At 36.2% G+C, this 15,888-nt stretch overlaps 2 protein-coding genes across 6 annotated transcripts in view; one reads left to right on the forward strand and one right to left on the reverse strand.

Annotated features, from left to right (window-relative positions):
• Nucleotides 1-549: 549 nt before the first annotated feature.
• Nucleotides 550-3,423, reverse strand: LOC124634974 (zinc finger protein 572-like). The gene is made up of 5 exons (XM_047170684.1): nucleotides 2,557-3,423; nucleotides 1,766-2,433; nucleotides 1,491-1,686; nucleotides 847-1,146; nucleotides 550-730 (listed from the first exon to the last, which is right to left on the reverse strand). The coding sequence occupies exons 1-5, from the start codon at nucleotides 2,695-2,697 to the stop codon at nucleotides 566-568; spliced, it is 1,470 nt and encodes a 489-aa protein (XP_047026640.1). The 5' UTR covers nucleotides 2,698-3,423; the 3' UTR covers nucleotides 550-565.
• A 903-nt stretch (nucleotides 3,424-4,326) lies between these two features.
• Nucleotides 4,327-15,888, forward strand: part of LOC124630553 (transcriptional coactivator YAP1) — a 33,343-nt gene continuing 21,781 nt past the window's right edge. For 3 of the 5 annotated variants that reach the window (XM_047164547.1, XM_047164606.1, XM_047164743.1), the window contains exon 1: nucleotides 4,327-4,951. In XM_047164547.1, the coding sequence (XP_047020503.1) occupies nucleotides 4,479-4,951 (473 nt within the window). In that variant the 5' untranslated portion in view covers nucleotides 4,327-4,478. The remainder of the gene's footprint in view (nucleotides 4,952-15,888) is intronic. The other 2 variants (XM_047164669.1, XM_047164821.1) reach the window with 1 other exon arrangement.

The raw sequence follows: 15,888 nt of genomic DNA on the forward strand, positions 1-15,888 counted from the left end.
ACTACGATGACTGGTTGACTGGTAGTTTGTTTGATGCCTCAGAACCATTGACTAATTCTAAGCTCGATGCTAAGAACGCGAACTGAATGAAACCGATGATTTCAATAAAGAAGGTAAAGAAAACTGACCGGAAAAAGGATGACATTACATGCCCTTCAGTTTTAACCAGTTTTATGTATGATTATTTAAATCATTGTAAGATCACAGTTCTCAGTTTTGCCTAGACATATTTAACTGCGCTGCGTAGTTAAAACTGAAGGTCAAGTAGTCGGCTGGCCGTCAGCAGCATAATGTCTTTGCCTGAAAATGTCAGATGACAGATAGAGAAAGAGAAAAAATAATATCAAGTGTCAATAATTTTGATTGTTGAATTTAAATTCAGATTTGTAAAGTGAAGTTTTGTTTTTAATAAAACACCTATCCGTATCATATCACATTATTTTAAAGATTTTTTTTTTACCGTGTTTTAGATATGTAATTAAGTAAGTACAATACCTGACTATATCAAAAGGAAAAAATAAATAAAAATATACATTGAAAATGCTCAAAATCTTTTAAGTCAATATTATTGAACGTCGATAAATACAGTTTTTATATTGACACCCAGTGGACGATTCTTGCCGTGATGTTTATTATCATGATGGATGAGTAATCCTCTTCTGGTCACGAATTTTTCCGAACAAAACGTACATTTGAAAGGTTTTTCTCCCGTGTGTTGGTACATGTGGTACTAGAAAGAAAAAATATTAAATCATAATTAATTTTTTAGTTACTCTCACTGCTTGCTTAACTAAGCGCTGTTTGTTTAATTGAATGTAATATCTAATGGCAGTTCCAAAAACTTACATTGAAATTTTCTTTCTTCACAAAACTATGATCACACAAGTGGCATTTATATTTTTTAACACCATTTACAATAGTGAGATTGCTATCCGTAGGTTCCTCAAGGGGGTCAGGTTTTGGAGCAATCGGGCGAAGTGCAGGCATTCCAGCAGCTGCAGGCACTATTCTCTTAGTGCTCCCTTCATGTTTCTCCCCAGGATGCATCCTATTTCTGTGAGAGTAACAATTTCCTGAACTTGCAAAGCATTTGTCACAGAATGGACATTTGTACGGTTTCGCTCCCGTGTGCTGGTTTACATGGAACTGAAACAACAACAACAACTTAATTTGTTATAGACAATTACTAAAATGTATATTGTGTCTGTACACTAGTACATTGCCACATTGTTCCACCTGTTGCCATAGGCAACTACTTAGAGTACCAGGAAAACACAGCTGTTTAGCAGTTTCACAAGAGTTCCCGGGCAACTTCTATTTGAGCTGAAATAAAATATAGCTTAATGCTACTTGGGGAAAGTGCTGATTCCCAACAGTGTATATAGTTGAACTATAGACTAAGTAACCTATTACATGAAGGCAAAATAGCAACTTGAAGAGAGAGACCACTTTTAAAAGTAATATATTTAAGTTTGAAGTCTTTAACTTACTTTTAAATCCTGGTTTCTTTTGAAAGTCTTCATACAAATTTCACATGAGTAAGGTCTGTCGCTACTATGAGTGACACTATGCGTTTTCAGGCCTCCCCATGTGTTGTATGAGCGCCCACATATCTTGCAAGTATATGACTTGCTTGATGGTAAATGTACTGACATGTGAGCAACATAAGTTCTTTCTGATCTGAACCTGTAAATATTTAAAATTGGCTATTAAATTTACTCGTCTTAGTAGTCTTCATATCTAATTTGATATAAGAAATGCTTACATTCTTCCACAGAGCTGACATACACCATTTGTTCGATGCTTCTTCAAATGTGAGATTAAATCATACTTATAAAAAAAGCCCTCTGAACATGTGTGGCAATTATAGTGTCTCTCATCTTTGTTTTCAGGAATGTGAATCCAGACATGATTTTTTAAAGCCAAGTCTGTGCAGAAGCTACGGTCACATGATGTGCATTGGAAGGGCTTTACAAATTTTTCATCATCATCACCACTCTCATTAGAAGTTGGTTGATTGCTGTCCTTTTCCTTTTCATCTTCTGAATCGGAATGCGAACCCCCCTTTTTGATTAATTTTATAGTGACATTTTCTGTATCCAATCCATGTAGATAGGTTACGTCTTCCACTGAGGGGCTTTGCTCATAATTGGGTGAGAAAGTTGATGCAGAGTTTTGCAGAACCATCATTGGATCAACACTCACTTCCATTTCAGTAAATTTATCATTATCGACACTTTCTTCCGATTCAAACTTTTCATCTGTTGCTAAAGATATCATGCATTTTTCTGTTATGATCCGATCTATCACAAAACTACGTTGTAGAAGCACTTCCTGAGCCTTCCGCGCTGTATCAATAAAATCACAAACTGATTGTAATTTTGTGCAGCACTTAATACAAATGTTTTTGGGCAACTTGTCGTCTTCATCCACCTGTAAAACGGATTTGTTGTTGTAAACAATCATTTATCATATGCCTACGCATTACTAAGTTCCACATAGGTAGGGGGGTACATAAGCAATTATGTATAGCAAGTAAATAAATATTTACATTACCTCAATTAATAAATATTTGTTGAGTTTGTTTTGTAGAAGCATTGCTTCGGCTTCTTTACTGAATATCATTATAGTAACATCTTGTTCTTCGGCACAGAGCCGGCAGCAACGTTCAAAGTTGTCGTCAATTGTTTGCGTCATGTTTAAATTTTTAAGGGCATAATTATTATTATGGCACTGTTTCTATTCTGAATGTTATGCACCGTAATGATTTTGCTAGACTTTTCACCATCCATCCTACAACGACGCATGCGCGTTCGAAGATAGCGATACTGTTGAGCTTCGTATACTTCATCGCTATTGATATTTTTCCAAAAAGGTATACTTACTTAGTGCAGTGCGAGTAGGTACCTAATGCGCAAACTCGCATCGAGTCGAACCTGTTGTAATGCGGCTGAAAGACGGATGTTCTATCTGTGATTTCAAAATGTAACATTAAGGTTTCCGTTTTTATCATTTATCTAAACGATATACTTAATAATATTCTCAGAGATTGAACCTCTGTCGGTTCGTGGCTCCTGTTAGATTTGCTGTAGATATAGCAATTTCCTTTGTAAAATACCTATCAGTCAGTTGAAGACTGTGTGTGACTTTACTTACTATACATACTTTACCTACCCAATTATTTCTATTCTACATAGGGAGCTATCTATCCAGAGTCCAATTACTTGATGATGTATCAGTACAAACTAATACCTACTGTGATATTACTTAATAGGACTCTTCCGATAGGTTCTTCGACTTTTTAGATTGACTTTACTTGAGTGCCAAAAGTGTACCTACTTACCGATCAAACGGCTGGTGTTTGTGGCGCCATCTAAGCCGTTGCAGTCAAACTAAGAAGGTGCATTGCCTTCAGAAAGCCTAATCCTGTTTCTGAGGTATATGAGTAGATGTAGATGGTGTTAATGTAGTATTGAATGAATAATCTGTTAAATAATGCAATGCAAGTGCAACTAAATTACAACAATTTACAACTTAACCTCTACTCAATTGTTACATAATTTTGCTTTTCAAGATTCACATACACAAAAAATGTTTACAGTCATGAAACAATATTTAGTATAGTAATATTTGAGTAGCTTTTTGATAAAGATAGTCTACCCACAAACACAAACATTAGGTACCTACAAACATATTACCTACATTATGATTTCAAACTTTTCAATTTTCACGAGGAAATTTTAATATTCAGGGAATTATCTAGGTGGTCTAGATTTTTAAATTTAATTGACCTGGTTAGACTGAGCTGAGTAAACTTTGCATGCAGGTACGTTACCTACACATGCATATCTTCCGAGTTAATGCCCTGTAGAAGTTCACACCCTATATAGTTTTCTAAGATAAATATTGTTTTGGTCATAGATGGCAGGTATTTACATATTATTACTTTTTTTTTCTACGTTACCTACATTAGCTTACATTTTTACATGATTAAAAAGTAGTAATTGCGAAGTACATACAGATCTAGGTATAATATTTCTGTTTTATCCATCAGGTAGGATAAGTTTTCCATGATCAACATTCAGACAGTCTTTTGTTGATTAACATAAAGTTTTAGTTTTACTGTTTTTAAGTAATGATTAGGCCTATTTGCGAGCTTCCGCCACAATAATAGTTATAGGTGTCTAATATATTATTTTATGGTTAACCAAGGAGATAGTGGGTGAGCGGGGTGAGGGGCATCATTCTCGAAGCGAAGACCGGTCCGTGCACCATACATACTATGCGCAGCGCGGGTGGTGCGGCGGGTGCGCGTGGGCAGGGAGACTTGGCGGTGCGGGCGGGGCGCGCGTCAGTCGCGTAGCGAACGCTATATTGCAAGAACGTCGGGTGGCGTCGCGCCAGCCCGTCGCGTGCTAGTGTTGTGTCACAGCGGTGGGCCAGGTCGGTTTCGAGATTTCTTCGTTCCGACGTAAACCATGGCTCTCAACTCGGACGCTGAACAGAAATCGAACCTGGTCCTCCGCGTGGACCAGGATTCTGACTCGGTTCTACAGTCATTGTTCGACACAGTGCTTAAGCCGGACTCGAAACGACCGCTACAGGTGCCTCTCCGAATGCGACAGCTTCCAAAGTCGTTCTTTAACCCGCCGTCAACCGGTTCCAAGTCGCCATCTGTGTCTCACTCGCGAGAAAACTCGGCTGACTCGGCGTTCGGATCGTCGTCCGCGACTGGCGCCTCACCGGTGTCGCACTCTCGAGCACATTCGTCACCCGCAAGCTTGCAACAAACTTACGCCGCTGGACAACAAAATCAGCAACCACCGCTACACCATCAGCACACAAAACAGAGATCCTATGACGTCGGAACACATATCCCTGACGATCTTGGTCCTCTCCCGCCTGGTTGGGAACAAGCTCGTACGCCAGAAGGACAAATATATTATTTAAAGTAAGTTCCATCTAAATACTTAACCTTAGCCGTAAGTTTTAGTTTTAATTTATATACGTTTAATTAATCTACACTGTAGATTCTACAGTATCTATCAACTACTCAATATTGACCTGTTTATGAATGCTGGTCAATCTTTGTAAATATTAATTCACTAGGCAGTGGTAATGAGCCCAGAACCGTATCACTAGGTAATTCAATAGTTTGGCTAATTATTGATAGTTATAACATGAATATAATGTACGTCATCATAAATATTCAAGTATTTACAAAAATAGATACAAAAAAAGCGAAGAATAGTTAAGTTGATGCACTAGAGGTGTTTACTGTAACCCATGACTTGCTTATAGGACAAAGCTTTGTATTGGAACTTGTATGGTTTCAGTTCTTACACGCGTTAGGTCAAAATGGGGAAGCATTGTTCGTAACAATATCATTTGTCGATCAATCGATATCTAAGGAAACGGAACCTAAACAGTTTCGTGTCATGTCAGACGCTAAGTCGCCGATATCTAAACGAAATCACTTTTTTTTTTTTCAGGGTACCTTAATTATGATAAATGTTAAGACATACATACATACTACTTTTATTTTTTTTGAGTGCGTAAATCCTCCCAACGCTAGATAAAACTAAGAAAGTAAAGTAGTTCAAAGCGTGAACTCTTACTGACAACACATTGTCGTCATTTGCTATCTTATCGCGATATACCTGCCGTCAGTACCGATGTGATAAAGTATGATAAGGCCAATTTAATGATTATAATGTACACCTTCGTATTATAAATCCCGTGAATCATTATTATCAACCGTCCAAATTAAACTTCTTAAGTTTAATTTACTGTAAGATTTCAAGACTGAGTAAATCTACTTACGGACATCCCCTGTTTATGTTCAACTCTTTCATTTGTAAGGCATGGAGTTGAAAGTCGATCGATGATAAGGTTAAGCAACGCTTGGCTCGGTCGGTCTGTGGATGGGTTACTATCTTCACATGGATTCCATACTATGGAAGGCATGTTAAATTGATGAGTTCCGACTGTCACTTGAACTTCTTTGGCAGTCGTTACGGGTCAGCCAGAAAGTCTGTTAAACAGTTTTGCTAAGGGTTGCCTGGATAACAGACTGGGATGTGGAGGTCAGATAGGCTGTCGCCCAGGGCCAAAGCTTGCCGGGGCTGCGGGATTGTTCGAAATAGTTACCGCGGCCCTGATACAGGAAGATAGGCGGTCGCTCCATGTAATACACTGGTACTAATCTGGAGCCACTCAAGACAAAACCAATCTCAACATACTTTGGCGAAAGGCTAGGCATATGTTTATGAAGAAATAGATGCAGGCAAAGCCTGTGTCTAATTATTCTTCTCTACATATCCCTCTTTATATCCCTGTCAAATATTATATAGTTAACAATACAGGTAATAGGTTAGATACATGAAGAGCATAGTGTCTCACCTATAAGTACCTATGTAATTCGTGATTGCTTATAATAATGCATGTTGCCATGCGTTATTACGACTTTGGTAGTTCTCTATTACCTACATAAAAATGGATAATAATCAGACAGAATTAAATGTTTGGAAGCAACCCTACACTGTACTTACCAACTCAATCCACTAACAGCAGTTAATAATATTGGAGTGATTGGAGTGATATTGGAGTGTTCTCGTACCTTACACTTGATTTGTTGGTTTATTAAACAGATACTTGACCATCTTGTGTCCATGAGAAGCTATTCCATATAAAATTTGTAAAAGATCACAAAACAGCATCTGAACAGGGCTAGACAGCCTACTTCTTGACTGCCAAATGAGTTAAGTACTAGAAGAAAGTTTAAATTGTTTCAAGAAGCTGTTCAAAATAAATACTAGTAAGACCAAAGCACTTACATATTGTGCGAGAAATACTTGTTACCACCTGAAGGGAAAATCATAAGAAAGGCTAACCAACATACAAAAGGTTGATTGCCTAATTAGATCTCTGGTTGCGATTGGGATCCCTGTAGTAAGCATCAAAGTAGGTAGGTACCTCTAAATAATACGGTTTTCAGGCGGTCATTAATACCACAGAACACTTACTTTATTTTGTTAATTTGACACAATTTCTGTTTTTCTTATCTGCACTTTCTATGACTGTTTGTTAATAAACGGATAAAAGCTTTTTAGTATTTGCATTTTAAGTAGTTGTAATATGTGATACAAGACAATGATTAAGAAACTTTTGAAAAAATATCTAAAATATGTTCACGGAAAAAAATCGAGTACCTATATGTTCGTACAATTGTCGCGCCTCATAATAACAATTTATTATTGTACCTACCTTTACTGATTTATATATTAGGAATAATAAATTAGGAATCATAGAGTGATGTTGTATTAAAAAATCGGGAACGTTGATGTAGCATTTGCAACAATACATTGAAGTTATGTTTTCGCACGGGTTTCAAGAAGGATTCGACGTAAACTCATAATTTGCTATCGCACACGCTCCGTGCGCCAGTAATATGGAGCCAAGCTTACGTTTGAAGTTGTTTGAGTGATTCAAAATAATTGTATATCGATAATCTATAATGGCTATCGGTAGTCTGGCGCCAGTGCAATTATTTGTCAAGTTACATTTTCAATTGCACAAACGGCGTAGCGGGTGGGTAGGTATAGGATAGATCATTCATATTCTAAAATCTATTGGTCATTTAACACGTTATCAGTGCCAATTTTTTTTTTTTTTTCAATTTATTCCTGTTATTTCCCGATACTTTTTTTGTTTTCACACCCCAATAATAACTGAATCTTTCTAATCTTATAAACTACATTAAGTATTTGATTATTGATACAAGTTATTAAAACCTGACCGTCGAATTAAAAAAGTTTAAATTAATAAAACTCAAATACCTAGTTAACCTTTTCATCTTTTTGTGATAACTGTGATAAGTATTTTATTTCTGCTTAATTTATCCTCATACTAAACGGATGCTTTACAAGTGTCAGACTATTATAGGTGTAGATATTATTTTTATTGCCAAATAGCATAGGAGCCTTGTTACCTTCATAAGGTAATTTTTATCAACATTTTCCTTGTCTGGCTTTTAATTTTTCCTACATGTTAACACAACAACCTCATTATTACAACCTCGTTATTAATAAATTAATATCACCTCTTTGACTGAATGCTACGATAAGGGTCATTTTGAGTAAAGCCTTTAGTTTAGTACTTATATTCAGTTGATACCGACAGCATAGCTGCGTTATTAATAGCTAATATAGCTAAATTACTATTTAGTTCTAGGCTTCAGTATATATTCGCGCGATGTCACTATTTAGGCAGTTACTCCGAGGTTTCTACGACGCTACTCGGCGTTAGTCACTTCGCGGTGTGTGGAAGTTAGCCAACACGACATCAAAGCTTTTGCCACCTCATAAATAAACACTACCTGTTGTACTACACGCTCTGAACTAAGTAAATATAATTTAATGTTCCATTTTGTCATAATAACGCGTTAAAATATCTGTAGTTAGTATAAAAAAGCTAGGTAAACGTGCGAAAAAATAGTCGATCATTTAATAATTTTGTGATTTTGTACATATTCATTAACATAACAGTTAAATTGATTTTCCATGATATTTTGTCGAAATATGGATATTTTCTTACACTGTTGCTAAGGAAATAAATGCTTCAGAAGATTTATATGTATTCCGTTTAACTCGGTTCGTTAGAGCGCGTTAGGACTGCCAACGCGGAAGGCCTGCATGTTACATGTTCAACGACGCACTTCATAAGCTCCCTTAAAATATTGATATTTCGAATATCAAAGGTATTAATTTAGACGGGCGGGCGCTTGGCTCTGCTCTCGCCGTCGCTGCAGGAGCATACCGCGATGGACCATTGCAAGCGGTGCGTCTCTTCCGTGTCGGTAAATAGACGTGCGCGTCGTTTCTTAATTGCGAGCTGGGGCCGATGCTTTATAAGCTCCATAACGTCCGTCGACGTGCGTCTCGACTGCGAAATGTTTGCTTTAATTATTATTGGAATGGAGGGTAATTCTCTGTGGTTTTGTTCGGCTAGACTTGGCGATGTTCCGAAACGGGTAGCGATGCAAATTGCCTTGGCTAACGCCCAACGCGGCGCTATCAGGCCCAGTAGCTTCACCGCGTCACACCTTCCTCATGACTTTTGACCTGAACGTCTTACCTGTTAGGGTCGCAACGATTATTTCTACTCCTGATGCCTATCACGTTTGTTGTATCACGATATTAATTTTTGAAGAATGATTAATATTTCCCACAGTGCATCAAACCTTTCATACCCCCGATTATTCAGATTCTTTGTAGAAGTATTCGAATTTTAATCTTTACTGTAATAAGAAGTCGTCATTACGTTACGCAGGCACTCAAGTACAGGTACACAGGTACCCAACAGGAAAATTGAAGTCTTCGACCAATATTTCCTTTTAAATGTCGTCCTTTGAATGCTTAATAAGAGAAACTCCTTGCACTGAATACAAAGAACGAAATCGTAGTAACGAAAAAATACATTCAAAGTTCATTCAACTGCTTTCATTAGGTCCTACAGAAGTTAATCTTCTTGTTAGTTTATATTAGGGCGCTTGGAGTAATATAATATCATCACACTAAGAATTAGATAAATACCTAATCCGATTGTAATCAAAACCCAATTATTATTATCTAAAGAAATATTATGTATGGGGTGTTTTGTTTGTTTCTTTTGAAATTACCGAAATAATTTAAAAAAATGGTTTCACCGTCGGGAAGCTGATTTGCCCGTGTGACCATGCCTAGATTACATTTTATCAGGTTACAGAAAGTATTTTCCATGCGAATGAAACGCGGGAACAGCTACTTAATTATTCATACGGCAGTGAGTTTTTGCTTAAATAAAAGTATTACATAATAACTATGAACTGTTTTAAAATGATTCTCATTAATAAATATCATAAAGAAACTGTTATATCTTATCAGCTAACAAGGTTTTTATCCCGTTACTAGTTACCCAATCTTAACACACCTCTTAAAACAGTGCAAACCAATCGGTATTTACCAACGCTAAATAAATCATATCCACATAAAAGATAAAATAGTCCTACGATGTAGGTATTTATTATACATAAGTATACGTATAGGTAGGTATGGCGAAAGGAATAACCTTTTAGACGTCTTTCGCAAGGCCGTTGTTGTCCGCGTAAACAAGCCTAGCGGGTTCGGCGTTCGGTAATTAAATTAATTGAGACGTGTTTGTATAAAAATAGGTTTTCGTCGAATATGAGTCTACTCAGGGGTTTTCAATATGTTTTCCTCAAATCTGTTAATTGCAATTAATGTTCAAAGTTCTTCGTGCAACGTTATCTGCTGTACAAATCATCTAATTCTGTTTATTACTGAACGGAACGTCTACATAGTCATTAATTAATAACATCTATTATGTGTCGCGCAATAGATAATATTCTAAATGTTTACCTGACGTAAATTTGCAATGCAGTAAAATTAACTAACTAGGTAATTAGATAAAGCTTCACGATCGTTTCCGAGAAGAGTATGGTGGAGTAGTCACATGCGCAACAAGTGGACTTATCGCACTGGTGTATTCACAGCGATAACATTAAAATACAGCTCACTATCGCCTTCTAAGAAGTCGGCCGTCGCTTGCGTCGCCGCGTCGCGGTCGCCGGCGGAGCTGCGCCCGCGCACCGATCCACCGACGCGACAGGTAGCTGTAACGGCATTCGCTTGAGAATACAATTTTAGTTTTAGAACAAAGTATAATTTGCCGTTAATATACTTTCTCTTGTCATTAAAACTAGCATTGATTAACATAGTGAAATCTATTCTTATAGATGGATTACAAAACTTAGTTTTACAAATTGCTATTATTTGCGAACTCACGGTAATTAGTTTCCGAACACATTATTCCAAATTAGTAGCTTTAACATGATTCATAAATGCCCAGATACCTACTTAAGCAAATATTATTTAATTAAATTTGCCAACCTAGGACTGGTGTAGGGATTAAGAGGTATTAAAATCATATTATCACTGTCGCGTAAGCTAGGAATATCTAATTAGTTAAACATCAGCATCATTTGAATGAGGAAGAAGTTGGATATTGTGTAAATTTACAATTACTTCGAAATTAAAATTAACGACTTCATCAAAGTAATGATCTTACGTATTACAAGTCATGTTATATTTACCTATGGCTATGTGACAATGTTACTAACATGTGTGTACGTCGGTAGCGTTAACTATCGTGCTTGCAAAGGTTTATTTAGCAATATCGACCCTAAGATTGCATCACAGAGCTGGTTATTCCTTGTAGCATAATAGCAACAAGGTACTCACTCAGTTTCCACGCTCTGATTACTGGATGTTGGCTCTAGACAGCGTCTTTATCGGCACCGATCAGAAACTGAGCTCAACGGGAGTGTTTTGAGAAATCGATCCAGTGTTGGTGCTAAATTCTGGTAACACGACAGCTAATTAAAGTTATTATGTGCTGTATAAACTTATTTCACTTTCTAGTTTAAAGACCACGTGAAGATAATAGACAGATAAAGCAAACCTTTTGAATTTGCTAATGTTTCACGACGTACCTTTTTACATTGGTAATAATATTACCCTGCGCCGTTGCATTCTCGAAATTAATAATTGGTTCTCAGAATGACGTCATTTTGACGATTTTTTTCACTTTATCCTTAAGTTTTAAATTCTTAAGTGTTTTTCTACTTAAGTGCATCCTATTAAAATAGCAACAAATTTAATACGGTGGGTTAGCTGTCGACCGCCGTAATTCCCTCAAGGGCAGATCTTTGTTCGTGTTGCGCTGCATTATCAAGCCTTGTGGACACAGTTGGCTCTCATCGTCTTGTGTCATCGGTATTAATGTGCTTCCAATAATACTTGCCATGGTCAACAAAGGTGCTTGTTACGATTAATGAGACAGAGTATTCATGAGACCACACCGGGCGGGCCACCGGGCTGTATGTGGAAAGTTCTGTCTTGACCTATCAAAGCATTTTTGTTTCCGATGCTGATAATGCAGGTACAAACATTAAAGTGATAATGGATTTGCGCAGATGCGCAAGTAAGCAGCGCTTATCATGGCTGCATTTATATTGTATATATTTAGGTTCTTATATACATTTTTTGTCACTAGGTAGTTTTTAAACGAACGAAAAATATTATTTTTTACCACCGGTATATTTCCTAATTAACCTACCCGACTAATACTAAAGAAGTATGGTCGCTAAGTTAGTATATAGTGCAGTCATTGAAGCATTATTGCTACGATTTTTTTTACTGTGAACCGATTTGCATGAAATTTTGGAATTAGGTTCATCTTACCCTTAACTTCAAAAGTGAATATGATTTGAACTTCGCCACCCCCCCTGGGGGTGGTTGACACCCCTTCTTTGGGGTGAATATTTTTTTTGCAAAATAATCTCGGATATCGATAGAAGACCTAATTTTAAGCTAAAGTTGTCTTTAAAGTTTTAAAAAAAATCCAATACTTTTCAAGTTATTGGCAATTGAAAATTCGCAATTTTTTCACGTTTTTCATCGGTTTTTTGCAAATATCTCCAAAAATATAGGTTTTATCGAAAATTTATAAAGAACAAAATTGTAGCAGGTAAAACAACGAACAATTTGTTTTTTTATAAAAGGTCCTAAGTGCAATATTAAGCTAGATATTAAAGATCAAAGCCGTTTTTTATTTTGTCTGAAATTTAATCGTTGTGGTCAATGCCATGTAGCGGCGAGTAGATGCATTTTATGCATTCGAATACAAATGGGTTTTGTAGTGCTTGAAATAAGCTTTAAGATGAGTACTATTAAAAGTCTTTTGCACGTAAAATAAGTGAGCTGTATTGCAAATAAGGGGAGCATCTTATATTTTTTCTTTTAAATCAATGGGTTTCATAAGTGCCATTTCCACCAAAATTAAAATTAATCGTATTCCGCCTAGGATTAACTTTATTATGAAGAGTTTGATAGATAGTATCAGTTTGGCTGCTTCAGGAGAGATATTTTTCAAAAAAGTCACGATTAACGAAAAGAACAAAATTTCAAATTAAAGAAAAACTCACTTGTTTTTCATAATATCTCAAAAATTACGACAGATACGTATAAAAGTGTACTGATAAAAAAATTAGGTATTTTTCTGACAAACAATTTGGTTTGTTTGTTTTTTCTGTCGAACAAAAATTGACGGAGATATGATTGTTTAAAGAGCGCGTGGCAGCGCAATCACAGGCTCTCTTAAGCACTTTAACCCTTCACCGTTTTAGAAAAAAGTTCTTTACTATATATTGCAATGATGGATGTTGTAGCTCTCTTAATTACTTTTACAGTGGTTTTTTATAAATTGTGATAGCATGAAAATTGAAGGAGTTACGGTCCAAAAACTTGTCATATTTTTTTCTACTTAGTAACTGAAAACTTCGGAGTGTCAATATTTGGAGCAATGTGAAAGTAGGCAGTATAATAAAGAGTCACAACTATTGTAATGTGTATATATGTCACCGGAAAATAATAAAACTGGTAAATTGATCAACTTACTAAAATAATAGATGGCATAAACTACGTCGATTAAATTTCAGACAAAATAAAAAACGGCTTTGATCTTTAATATCTAGCTTAATATTGCACTTAGGACCTTTTATAAAAAAACAAATTGTTCGTTGTTTTACCTGCTACAATTTTGTTCTTTATAAATTTTCGATAAAACCTATATTTTTGGAGATATTTGCAAAAAACCGATGAAAAACGTGAAAAATTGGGAATTTTCAATTGCCAATAACTTGAAAAGTATTGGATTTTTTTTAAAACTTTAAAGACAACTTTAGCTTAAAATTAGGTCTTCTATCGATATCCGAGATTATTTTGCAAAAAAAATATTCACCCCAAAGAAGGGGTGTCAACCGCCCCCAGGGGGGGTGGCGGAGTTCAAATCATATTCACTTTTGAAGTTAAGGGTAAGATGAACCTAATACCAAAATTTCATGCAAATCGGTTCACAGTAAAAAAATTCGGAGGTTAGACCGTATTTTTCGCTTCAATGACTGCACTAATAGTATATATGAGCTGTTGTTATATTTACCTATCTTACTTTAAAGTGATCTCTACGATTAAGAATGTTTATCTGTCTAGATACAAACGACAAAAAATGCAACTGTAGGTAACTTATTGGTTTTTGTAGACAGATTCCTATTAATTATAATAATTTAAACACTAACTTTGAAATAAGACAGGCAGGTAAGGTACCACGTACCTAATGATAGTCATACGATAATTATGTACATATTTTGCACATATCTCAACATTTTAGACAAGATTGAAATTCTTAAATATTAAACTACCTACATGATGTTGTAAATGAACAATGATGCTTTAAACAAACATTAGCTCATCGTATCTTCTGTTCTGTTATATTGTGAGAGAGCGGAGAGTATCGCCATGCTTAATTGTAGGATCAAAAGGGGTCAAGTGTGTATATTGACAAGCGCCTTAGGGCCAACGTCATGCCCAAGAAGGCCCGACCCGTCACGTCAGCGTTTCATTATAAAGAATTCGCTAATGGCGATTTAATTAATGTACATTTGTATATTATTGTAGTGTCTACACAAAATGTGAATACAGTCATGATGTAGACAAAAACCAAACATGACTGTTCGACTCCTCTAACAGAAGCCCAGTACCTACCTAAAGCTGTAATATGATAGGTGAAAAAGAAGTTGAGAAAATTGGTTACTTTAGTTCAGAACCTACATTAATAAAATGTTAAATGATAGTGTTTCTATAAACACTATTGCGACAGATGAGTTCTTCTACTATTTGACGAAACTGCACTAGAAGCTCATTTATTACGCATGTTTTTTATCACAATCTTTTATATATCTATGATGTGATCAGTGACCATAATAGGAAAATAGCAGGTATTTGATTGAACAGGTTATTAAAGGTTACATTAAACATAATTTTACCTATACATACGTTATATGCACAATTATTATTATTAACGTAGGTAAGTTATCTGTAGACACTTGGACAGCTTTTATGTCCTACTGCGTATTGAATCATTTAACGCACGTAAGTATATAGTGCGATATTTCCTTATGGGGTCCTAACTGTCCGATTTCCAAGTATGTAGGTATTATGTCATGGAAAACATGGAAGTTAAGGACGAAGGGTTTCAAGTAAATTGATGATTAATAGCCATTGATAATAAGTCATAACGCAGTGTTATAAACAAACTAGCGGTTTTCGGCAATCATATTGCTGATCCTTCCAAAGATGTTCCCAACTGACATTGCGATTGACATCTTTCTGATTTTGATATTTTTGTTTTCATCGATCATGGTGTGATAGTTGAAAGTAGAAGAAAAATAAACACTTCTATATTTCCCTTTTCTCAGAAAATTCTTAGACAAATATGGTAGCGATTTAGTTGTTATTTATATGCAATGCAATGGCTTCTACGTGTCGCAAGTCACAACACATTCGGTGGTTGGTCGGCAGCACGTTCGGGTGTGAGGGCTTGAGATGATTCAGTAGTTAATGGCAGGAGTCAATGTCTTCAATCCCCATTGTAGCAGGTCTGTAGTGCTCCTCCTATTACTCATACGATGTCGCAGCGCGGTACGACTCAGTTACTGGCCGTTGCTACTGTATGCGCCTTTATTGAATACTGATAAGTTTACTCATACCGCACCGTGAGTTATTGTTTTCATATGGCAATACTTTAGCCAAGGCCGAGTTCGTTATACGTGTGTATCGGACAGATTTGGTTATGCGCGTAACGTTTCCCCGGCGATAGCAATGTTTATGAGGTGGGTTATGTAAATTACATTTATGATTGTGATGTTATTACCCCCTGGTATATCGGCACTGCCCTAAAATAAAATTTTCGCATGTCAGGTGTTGTATGACG

The sequence above is a fragment of the Helicoverpa zea genome, chromosome 1, assembly GCF_022581195.2.
Source record: "Helicoverpa zea isolate HzStark_Cry1AcR chromosome 1, ilHelZeax1.1, whole genome shotgun sequence".
NCBI lineage: Eukaryota > Metazoa > Arthropoda > Insecta > Lepidoptera > Noctuidae > Helicoverpa > Helicoverpa zea.